Source organism: Sinocyclocheilus rhinocerous, unplaced genomic scaffold (assembly GCF_001515625.1).
Source record: "Sinocyclocheilus rhinocerous isolate Xijiao unplaced genomic scaffold, SAMN03320098_v1.1 scaffold56, whole genome shotgun sequence".
Taxonomy (NCBI): domain Eukaryota; kingdom Metazoa; phylum Chordata; class Actinopteri; order Cypriniformes; family Cyprinidae; genus Sinocyclocheilus; species Sinocyclocheilus rhinocerous.
The window spans coordinates 185166-196806 of NW_015649227.1; the positions used below are offsets into that span (position 1 = coordinate 185166).

The following is an 11641-nucleotide window of genomic DNA, read 5'->3' on the forward strand; positions in this document are numbered from 1 at the left end:
GTGTGAGTGTGTGTGTGTGTGTGAGTGTGTGTGTGTGATGCTGCAGATGATATTGATGATGTTGGAGTGTGTGGACAGCTTTGATATCGGTTGACGTGTTTTATTATAGTGAAGCCTTGGACGAAACGTTACAGTAATAATTGTAATGAATGTGTTGGTGTGGCATTGAATCTGGTGGAGCTGTGAGCGAACAAAGCGCATGAAAGAGCGGATCACCGTGTGCTTAAAGACGAGACGATTGCAATTCATGTAACTGGGTCACCAAGTCTGAGAATGACAATATCAGCCAAGCTTACTGTGGTTTTACCCTCTTACATGAAAAAAAAAAAAACACACCAAAATCATGCTGAAAAATGAAAGAAATCAACGAGAATGTGATTTTCCCACAATATAATAAAGCAAGAGTGATATATTATTTAAAATGTATTTATACATGAGGTTAGTATTTTTAGTACTGCATTTAATTTGACGTGAACAGTTTTTTACACAAATGTAGTACAAATTACATTTTCTTTACACAATGTATAATTTGCTTTTTTCATATGATTTTTGGACTGAAATGTGCATTTTTATTTGTATCATGCAGTCTAATGAGAATCATCACTAATGATGATTATAATAAAAATCAATGCATTAAATTAATAAGAACTTGTGGTAAATGTGCTTATTCAGAAATAATGCAATGCAATGCAAAAAAAAACTGTCCTAATAATAGTTGTCTTTTCTGTATGCATTTTTTTTTAATGATTTTGGGGTGAAGTGCAAGTTTTCATGGGTATCATAAATCAGAGTCACCACTGAGGATAATGAAAAAAAAATTTAATTAAAGTAATGCATTACTGTGATAAGAACTTGGATAAATGTGCATAATTGTCATAAAAAATAATGCAAATGCAAAAAAAAAAAAAAACGTACGAATCCTAAAAATAGTTTTAATTTTCTGTATGCATGTATATTTTTTCCCCTCATGATTTTGGGGTGATTTCATGGGTTTCATGTGGTCTAAAGTGATGCATTGCAATAACGAAATTAGGGTAAATGTGAGAATCATCACTGAGGATAATTACAATTAAAACAAACAAACATAAATAAATATTCTAAAATTAAAGGTAATGCATTACAGTAATATATTGTAAACTTGGGTAAATGTGCTTAAAGGGGTCATATGATGCGATTTCATTTTTTCCTTTCTCTTTAGAGTGTTACAAGCTCTTGGTGCATAAAGAAGATCTGTAAAGTTGCAAAGACTAAAGTCTCAAATCCAAAGAGATATTCTTTATAAAAGTTAAGAGTTAGCCACACCTACCTAAAACGGCTCGTAAACCGCATAAACACATTTCATTACACCAAATACACAAAATAATGTTCTTTTTAGCAACATCATATGACCCCTTTAACTGTTATTAAAAAATGTCAATGCAAAAAAAAACCAGTCTTCATTTTCTTTATGCAATATGCATTTTTTTTTCTTATGGTTCTGGGGTGAAATGTGAGTTTTCATGGGTTTAAGATGCGGCACGTTTCTCACTATGAACTGCACATGCTTATTTGAGGAGGATCGTCTGATGATCTGCTAGCAGGAGGATCTTTAGATGTGTGTTTGATTCACTGATGTGAATAAAGAATCGCTGCAGTAACAGAGAGACGCTGTTAGTATGAAAGACACGTTCTGATGTATAAAATCCCTAAAGCCTCACGTGATCATCTCTGCTTTTCACTCGGGATCAGACTCTCTGAATCCGGTTTGACTCCAGAGAATCAATTACAAAATCTTGAATCTTTTGGTTCAGGTGTGACTGTAGATCCATTATTCAGTGCCGTTTACTACCTCCGGCATCACCAGTACTAGTGCTCCGAGTGATCTGAACAAACCTCTGACATTAAGTATTAAACTTCAGCGTGTAGCTCGTCCCGCAGCGCTCAAGAAAACCTCTCAGAGCATCAGAAAAACCCTGTCAACCAGTGCTCACATGTCCTTAAAATAATGCAAAACTCTGGTTCTTACAGGATTTGGTCCTCACGTCTCACGTTCCCATTTCACGTGTATTTTAGATGATTGTATGAAGTGTCTCATGAATGATTCATGCTAATGGGTCTGTTTCTGCAGGTCTGGAGCTTCTGTACCAGCCGGAGGTGGTCCGACTCTACCTGTCACTCCTCAAGCTGAGCCAGAATCACAACACGCTGGAGGCGGCGGCCGGAGCTCTGCAGAACCTGTCAGCTGGACACTGGGCCGTGAGTCACACCAGAGACACAGTGACTGACCATCTGTAACTGTCCGTCTGTGACTGACTGTGAATGACTGTCTGTAACTGACCATCTGTGACTAACCATCTGTCACTGACCGTCTGCAACTGTCCGGCTGTAACTGACCTTCTGTGGCTCACCATATGTAACTGACCGTCTTCAACTGACCATCTGCGACTAACCATCTGCGACCGACCGTCTGTAACTGACCATCTGCGACTGACCGTCTGTAACTGTCTGTGACTGACTGTCTGCAGCTGACTGTCTGTGACTAACCATCTGTTACTGACCATCTGCGACTGACCATCTGTAACTGTCTGTGACAGTCTGTGACTGACTGTCGGCAACTGACCATCTGTAACTGTCCATCTGTAACTGTCTGTGACAGTCTGTGACTGACTGTCTGCAACTGACGATCTGTAACTGTCTGTGACAGTCTGTGACTGACTGTATGCAACTGACCATCTGTATCTGTCCATTTGTAACTGACGATCTGTAACTGTCCATCTGTAACTGACCGTCTGCGACTGACCATCTGTAACTAACGATCTGTAACTGACCGTCTGCGACTGACCATCTGTAACTGACCATCTGTAACTTTCCATCTGTAACTGACGATCTGTAACTGTCTGTGACTGACTATGCAACTGACCATCTGTATCTGTCCATTTGTAACTGACGATCTGTAACTGTCTGTGACTGACTATGCAACTGACCATCTGTATCTGTCCATTTGTAACTGACGATCTGTAACTGTCTGTGACTGACTATGCAACTGACCATCTGTATCTGTCCATTTGTAACTGACGATCTGTAACTGTCCATCTGTAACTGACCGTCTGCGACTTACCATCTGTAACTGACGATCTGTAACTGTCTGTGACTGACTGTCTGTAACTGACCGTCGGTGACTAACCATCTGCGACTGACCATCTGTAACTGACTGTCTGCGACTGACCATCTGTAACTGACCATCTGTAACTGTCTGTGACTGACCATCTGCAACTGACCATCTGTAACTGTCCATCTGTAACTGACCGTCTGTGACTAACCATCTGCGACTGACCATCTGTAACTGACTGTCTGAAACTGACCGTCTGTAACTGTCTGTGACTGTCTGCAACTGACTGTCTGTAACTGACCATCTTATGCATGTCGCACACAAAACCCAAAGCTCTCAATCAGATGACCTCTGATCTGATTGGTTGCTGTTATGCAATGCGTAGGTGTTTATGGATGCAATGCAGAGGTGTTTGCAAGGTACTAATCTGTCTATTCTGAGCATTTCTGAGGATAGAATAATCACTGGATTTTATTTAGGCACTGCACAGCAAGTAAACTAGATCTTCACCAGCAGAACTGTGTTCTCTGATTTGAAATAATTTTGGATGGAAGGAAAAAAATGATCACAAAGTCTATATACATTTTCCACAATACTTTCTGTGTTTGCTGTGCAGTCATTGATGGAGACTGCCATGCTATTATTTTAATTCTTTTTTCATGCTTATCTGCACTCATTTAAAAAAAATTTTAACAGTATTTTGGTTTTACATGTTTTATGTTAGAAACACGTCAAATGTAAGATTTATGTATTTGAATTGCATATAAAATTCCCATACATTTGAATTACACGGTTTTAACATTAATAAATTAAATGTGATGCATATTTTTCAGTCATACATACTGTTAATGAAACAGGTCAGATTTCTACAATAGTACTAATAAACTGAATCTGTTTTGAATACACAGTAACCAGCTTTATAAATTTATCATCAATAAATCCAATTTGTTTCAATCTCATACATTTTACCAAATTGAATGTTGCTTGTTCCACAGCTAGTCATATTTTAACCAATTTAAGTGAAAATTATAAGTGAAAAAATTGTTTTCACAATGAACAGATTTATGCTGATTCTAAGCTATTTAAATAAATGCATTTAAAAAATATGATTATTTAAATAAAACCAAATAGATGCAAATAGTTAATAATAAACAATGACATTATTTTTAATAATTAATTTAATTTAAATGCATGGAAATTTTTACAAGCAATTCAAATATATAAATCCTAAATTTAGGCCTATTTTTTCTGTATTATTACAGTATTAATGATTTTAGAGAAAACATTTAAAACCAAAACTAAGATGACTTATAGTGTGACTGAGCATGTTTTACTCTTCAGAGTAACTAGTCAAACTATCTGCTCAAAGCACAAACTTTAAATTACAATACAGGGCAGTAAAGCATGAATCAAAGCCTCTTAATTAAACTTCCTCTTCGTTTTCTCAGTGGTCCAATTATATCCGAGCGACTGTGCGTAAGGAGAAGGGTCTGCCGGTGCTGGTGGAGCTGCTGCACTCGGATGCTGATAAAGTGGTGCGAGCGATCGCCATCGCACTCAGAAACCTCGCCATCGACCACAAGAACAAAGATCTTATCGGTAAGATCCAGAGCAGCTGCTTTACTCTGATGCTCTCCATGTGATGCTGAGGCTGACGGTCTCTCTGCTGCCCGGTCAGGGAGTTACGCCATGAGGGATCTGGTCAGTAACCTGACCTGCGGCCAGCAGCGACCCGCCAAGAACCTGGAGGGAGACACGGTGGTGGCTGTCCTGAACACTATACTGGAGATCGTCTCTGAGAACCTGGACAACGCCAGATTCCTCATCCAGGGACAGGGAATCCAGAAACTGGTCTCAATCAACAGAACCAGGTGACAACCTGGAACGAGCCACAAACTGCATAGCAACCACCCAAAACACCCTATGCCATAGCAACATTGTAAAATCCACACAGAGCACCTTAGCAACCACCCAAAACACCCTATGCCATAGCAATGTGGTAAAATCCACCCAGAACACCTTAGCAACCCCATAGCAACCACCCAGATTGCCCTATGCCATAGCAACGTGATAAAATCCACTCAGAGCATCTTAACAACCCCATAGCAACCACCCAAAATACCCTATGCCATAGCAATGTGGTAAAATCCACTCAGAGCACCTTAACAACCCCATAGCAACCACCCAAAACACCCTATGCCATAGCAATGTGGTAAAATCCACTCAGAGCACCTTAACAACCCCATAGCAACCACCCAAAACACCCTATGCCATAGCAATGTGGTAAAATCCACTCAGAGCACCTTAACAACCCCATAGCAACCACCCAAAACACCCTATGCCATAGCAATGTGGTAAAATCCACTCAGAGCACCTTAACAACCCCATAGCAACCACCCAAAATACCCTATGCCATAGCAATGTGGTAAAATCCACTCAGAGCACCTTAACAACCCCATAGCAACCACCCAAAACACCCTATGCCATAGCAATGTTGTAATATCCACTCAGAACACCTTAGCAACCCCATAGCAACCACCCGGAATGCCCTATGCCATAGCAACGTGATACAATCCACTCAGAGCACCTTAGCAACCCCATAGCAACCACCCAAAACACCCTATGCCATAGCAATGTGGTAATATCCACTCAGAACACCTTAGCAACCCCATAGCAACCACCCAGAATGCCCTATGCCATAGCAACGTGATAAAATCCACTCAGAGCACCTTAACAACCCCATAGCAACCACCCAAAACACCCTATGCCATAGCAATGTGGTAAAATCCACTCAGAGCACCTTAGCAACTCCATAGCAACAGCGCACACATTCGTTCTGAGTAGATGTAAAGCTGTAGTTTTGGTCTGATCAGGATGTTTTCTGTCTTGTTGATTTGTGAATGTGTCAGCCAATCGGTGCGCGAGACCAAAGCCGCGTCACACATCCTGCAGACGGTTTGGGCCTATAAGGATTTGCGACACACTCTGTATAAGGCCGGCTGGAACAAAACACACTTCAAGGTAACAGCAGTTAAAGACAGATGGATCGATGTGTGTTTCACAGCCATACTTATGAAATTAATTTCAGAAAGCGCTGTGCTGATGATGAATATTGATTGTGTGTTTCAGCCAGCCGTCTCTGGCCTGCCCAAAAAACAGAAGAACGCCAAGCAAGGGAACGATGACATCACACTGCCCTTAATGGAGAAGAACCAAGGTCACTGATTCCTGCCGCTTGAATGCGGCATATTTATGAGTCTCTTGCATTGATGAGAATGACAGAAGCGCTGTGCCTTCTTTGTTATGCAAGCTTTAGAGTGTTCGAATTAAATGTGTGTGCGTGGGCTTAATGCACTAATGCAGTGATGTGTGTGTGTGTGTGTGTGTGTGTGTGTTTTATGCTCTAATGCAGTGATGTGTGTGTGTGTGTGTTATGCACTAATGCAGTGATGTGTGTGTGTGTGTGTGTGTGTGTGTGTTTTATGCTCTAATGCAGTGATGTGTGTGTGTGTGTGTTATGCACTAATGCAGTGATGTGTGTGTGTGTGTGTGTGTGTGTGTGTTATGCACTAATGCAGTGATGTGTGTTGCTGTTTCCTCTACAGATGGATACTGCACTGTCGATCAGGCAGAGCGAGCAGGAGATGCTCCGTGTCACATGATCGAACGAGAAACTTTTCAGGTCAGTGGGCATGTTGTATCATTTCTGTTCACCAGAAACTTTTAAACTCTTTATTCATGTCAAATGTATTCATATAGCATCATTAAAAGCAACATAAGTTGACCAAAGTGCTTTACAATAACAATCCAAAACCTAAAATAATAAAAGAGAGCATCATATAACAGATTAAACTCTATGCAGCTGCTCAAATGCCAAGGAAATGAAATAAGAATTTGAAAAAAATGAACATTTGCTGCAAATGTGCTCATCCTCAGATCATCCGAGATTAGGATGAGTTTGTTTCTTCATCAGATTTGTAGAAATGTAGCATTGCATCAGTGTCTCAGCAATGGATGCTCTGCAGTGAATGGGTGCCGTCAGAATGAGAGCTGATAAAAACATCACAATAATCCACAAGTAATCCACAGCACTTCAGTTAACATCTGGAGAGAGACAAAAGCTTTTGTCTTCTCCAGATGTTAACTGATGGACTGGAGTGCTGTGGATTGCTTGTGGATTATTGTGATGTTTTTATCAGCTGTTTGCCCCCATTCACTGCAGAGCATCCATTGCTGAGACACTGATGCAATGCTACATTTCTACAAACCTGATGAAGATACAAACTCATCCTGATCTTGGATAACCTGAGTTTGAGGATTACAGCTAATTTTTATTTTTGGGTGATAAAATGTACTGCATAGTAGGAGTGACTCTCTGAAGAACATTACAGTATAATACATAATGGGCAGAGCTGCTTTAATGGCTTCATGATGCTGAATGTGTTTCAGGGTGTGAATGATAAGAGGCATTTCATCAGGACCAGCAGGCCAGCGGTCGGTTTAGTGGAGCGAACCCCTCAGCCGCTGGACTCGTGGGTCTGATCCGGCTCACGGTAAACCACACTATCACACACTCATCACTTCAACTTCTTTTCATCTGTCAGTGAAGCCATGAAGGATAGTTACCGGTTTATGCCTTTGTATCATCTAACACATACTTACAATGTAGAGTTTCATCTAATATATGCTTGAACTCTTGATTTATTTTCATAGGTTGGAGATCCACTTTCAGACCTGCATTTAGACTGACATTATCAGCCTTCAGCACAATTCACCACAGAATCAAACGAGAGAAATACAGCATACCATACCTGTTCATGTCCACAACGATGACCTTTGTGAAAGAGAGCTGGAGGAATCGTGTCCGATCTGTCTGGAAGTGGAATTTGACTCTTTGCTGCTTTGGCAATCTTCACTGTTAAACTCAAGATTCATGATGATGTGACGAGTCATTTATTGATTGTTTAACATCTGATCATACATCATATTACGATCTTGTGTTGTTTCTATTGCTTATTTTTTGTTGAGGAGTCTCTAAACTGTATAATAGTGTTCCAGTCACACAGACAATTTCAGTTCTGTATCTAAAGTTTTATGCATAAAATAAATAATTAAGAATATTAATAGGTTATTGGGACTGGAAAAGCAGAAACTACTTATTATAGCCTATATCAGAGAATATATCAGAGATTTTAACGCATTCATACTGAATTTGTTTCATAACATCAGTGATTTAATGGCTTGAAAAATAAAAATCAGAATTGTATCTCTTCTTAATAAATATATTTCGTCATGCATCTAACAGAAAATAAATAAAATATATTAAAAACAAAACGTATTCTTGCTTCGTGGCAAATTTCATGGCGCAAGCTCAATGATTCACTCGTCTGGTGTGCATTCGAATGTTTCGAGCGATTCGAATCAAAAGAGTCGATTCAAACGATACGAGTCTGAAGCGTGTTTTGAAATCGCATCGGTTACCGAATCACTGAATCTTCAGATGCTGATCAGCAGAGATGAGTGAAAATCATCGATCACAGACGGAGAAGAACAAAACTAACACGAAGAGAAACACACCACAGGTGTGTGAGACTCAGTATTCATTCATATTCACTTTAAACATTATATGATTTACATCTTTGATCACATGACGCTGAATAGATCATTAATTCAGAGCAGTTTCAGTGTAACTCACAGTATCGCCACTATAGTAAATTGTGTGTCTGTTGTCATAGTTACTGCTTTTACTACAGTAAATCAGCTGTAACTCGACATTAGACAAGATTTTTTCAAAATCTTTTTTTATTTATTTTTACAAATAATTTTTATAAACATTTATTTAAACTAATAATAAAATAACTAACCTTTTCCGGGAGATTTGTCCAGGTCAGGATCATTTTAGTTAACTAAAACGGAAAGAAAAAAATCATTACTTGAAATAAAATATAAAAAATTAAATTATTTTATTAAGTACTGAAATAACTAAAATAAATAAAAACTATAAAGACAGATAACAAAACTAATAAAAATGACAAAAACTCACTACAAAATTACTAAAACTTTAACAAATTTTAAAATAAAAATAAAAAAATTCAAAATATAGACTGAATTCGGGTAAAGTGGGCCACTTTTTGTAAAACATGTAATTCAGATACCTAGATGTTTTTTCTTTTCTTTTCACTTTTGTTAACTTTAAGGTCCAGCTATAATATTTCAGTTTGAATACAGTTCATATAAAGTGTTATTTATAAGCTATAAACATTTTGAGATCATGCACTCCAGACAAATTTTTTTTCAGGTAAAGTGGGCCATTCCTTATTTATCAAAAATAGCTCGTAAAACGTTTGTGTTCCCGCAAGAAACTTCGCGTTGGCTTGCAAAACTCTTGCGTTTTCTCAACAAACTTTGCGTTCGATCGCAAAAACACTGGGATAAAGGTTTTTCCACCACCTCATTTTTCCATCACAATAATTATGCGAACAAACGCAACGTTTCTCGGGGAGATTCAGAGGTTTTGCAAGCGAATGCACTGAAATATATATATTTTTCCTCCTATCTCTCTCTCTTTTTTTACCATGTCCCTTTAAACCCATGTAACCTATACTTCGGCTTTAACCAGTACTCGAGGCTCCGCGTACAGTGCGCGTGATGCAAATTTTGTCACCAGAATATTACTCGTTGAATATTATGCGCATTGAATTTTTTTTGCACTAATCAGTTGTTCCACAAGGTGTCTACACTGACCCGGGCAGCTGAAACTAAAGAGACGGAACAGAGGGTTATGAGAGAGACTTTAGATTAAAAGAGTACAAAGATATGTTTATCGGTCATAACTTCTGGAGAAAAATAGTGCAGACACTGGACTAAGATGATGATGCTTTCTAGAGCATAGAACACTGTGAAAGGCTACACGTTCTACTACATATAAGCTAGTACGCTTACAAAAACGAAGTATACTTTGGGTTTTAGGGCCTCCACAACTTTCTGAAGCCATTCGCTTTGTTATTTTGACAGTAGAGTGTCCGAGTACTTTCAGTGGTCACTGTACAGTATGTCCTGCTTAATTAACCGTTTCATTACAGGGTCAGTCATCACCTGCAGCGTCCTCTTGTGTTAAAAGTCATTCTTTACTAAATTTAATTTGAATCATTTGAATATTATTTGAATATATTTATTCTCCAAGTGTGCACAAAGACAAAAGCAATTTGTCGAGGTCTTCCAGGAGCTGTGAGTACATGCAAATACAAGAGAATAGAAATAAAATTTCAGTAAGTAGGAATAAAAATAAAAACAAGTAATACATACATTTAGATCAGAATCAGAAGTACATGTGCACATTATGTACAGTATAGACAACTGTTTAAATATAATTATGTAGGCCTATAAATAGTAAGTATCTTTCTATTTATTGTCTAATGCCCATGTGGCATAAACGCTATATAAATATCATTTTAGAATTCATCTTCCATGTTTGCTGAGTTTATGATCTGTAGAAATCGCCCTTTTAAATTAAGCAAATAGTGTTATGAAAGACAAAACTGGCTAAATATGGATTATTACGACTTAGCACAGCAGATCTTATATATCAATGAAATGAGTTTGGCAGGAATATATTTACTACTTGAATCTCCAGGATACCAAATTATGGCTCTTACAGCATGTGAACATTTTAGAACTAGAGCTGAAATATTTTTTCTCTATTCCCACCATATTTAGTGATGGAAAAAATGGCAACATCTCAAAAAATGTAAACACACATGAATGTTCAGAAGTTTGCGGTCTGAAAGATGTTTTAATATAAATAGTCTCTTCTGCTCACCAAGGCTGTATTTATTTGATCAAAAATACAGTAAAAATTGTGAAATGTTATTACGATTTAAAACAGCTGTTTTCTATGTTTAAACTGTTAAACTGTAATTTATTTCTGTGATCAAAGCTGTATTTTCAGCATCATTACTCCAGTCTTCAGTGTCACAGGATCTTCAGAAATCATTCTAATATGCTGATTTACTGCTCAAGTCAAGTCACCTTTATTTGTATAGCACTTTATACAATACTGATTGTGTCAAAGCAGCTTTACAGTGTCAATCAGGAAAATAGTTTGTCAATAATGCAAGAAAACAATGACAGAGTAATTTTTCCAACTAAAGTCAGTTCATTGATGAGTCAGTGATGCCATCATCCAGTTCAGTTATAGTGTCTGTGCAATCAGTCACGTGTCCCCAACTGAGCAAGCCAGAGGCGACAGCGGCAAGGAACCAAAACTCCATCGGTGACAGAATGGAGAAAAAACCTTGGGAGAAACCAGACTCAGTCGGGGGGCCAGTTCTCCTCTGACCAGATGAAACCAGCATGGCGTGGTTTAAATCCGGCCTTGTGGCACTCCATACTGCACTTGTGAGTGCTATGATATCTCGTCATTTACTGCTACGAATTGATGATGGTCAGATAAGTAAGATTTGAACAAAGCCAATGCAAATTCCACTAATGCCAAAATAATTTTGTAGTCTACTCAAAAGAATGTTGTGGTCGATAGTGTCAAACGCAGCACTA

At 38.4% G+C, this 11641-nt stretch overlaps 1 protein-coding gene across 3 annotated transcripts in view; it reads left to right on the forward strand.

Moving 5' to 3' along the window:
- The window catches only part of LOC107710407 (armadillo repeat protein deleted in velo-cardio-facial syndrome-like), a 27637-nt gene extending 19358 nt beyond the window's left edge, over positions 1-8279 (forward strand). For all 3 annotated transcript variants that reach the window (XM_016515172.1, XM_016515174.1, XM_016515173.1), the window contains exons 10-17: positions 2108-2235; positions 4537-4687; positions 4767-4959; positions 5998-6109; positions 6218-6305; positions 6694-6770; positions 7538-7641; positions 7802-8279. In XM_016515172.1, the coding sequence (XP_016370658.1) occupies positions 2108-2235; positions 4537-4687; positions 4767-4959; positions 5998-6109; positions 6218-6305; positions 6694-6770; positions 7538-7630 (842 nt within the window). In that variant the 3' untranslated portion in view covers positions 7631-7641; positions 7802-8279. The remainder of the gene's footprint in view (positions 1-2107; positions 2236-4536; positions 4688-4766; positions 4960-5997; positions 6110-6217; positions 6306-6693; positions 6771-7537; positions 7642-7801) is intronic.
- Positions 8280-11641: the final 3362 nt, after the last annotated feature.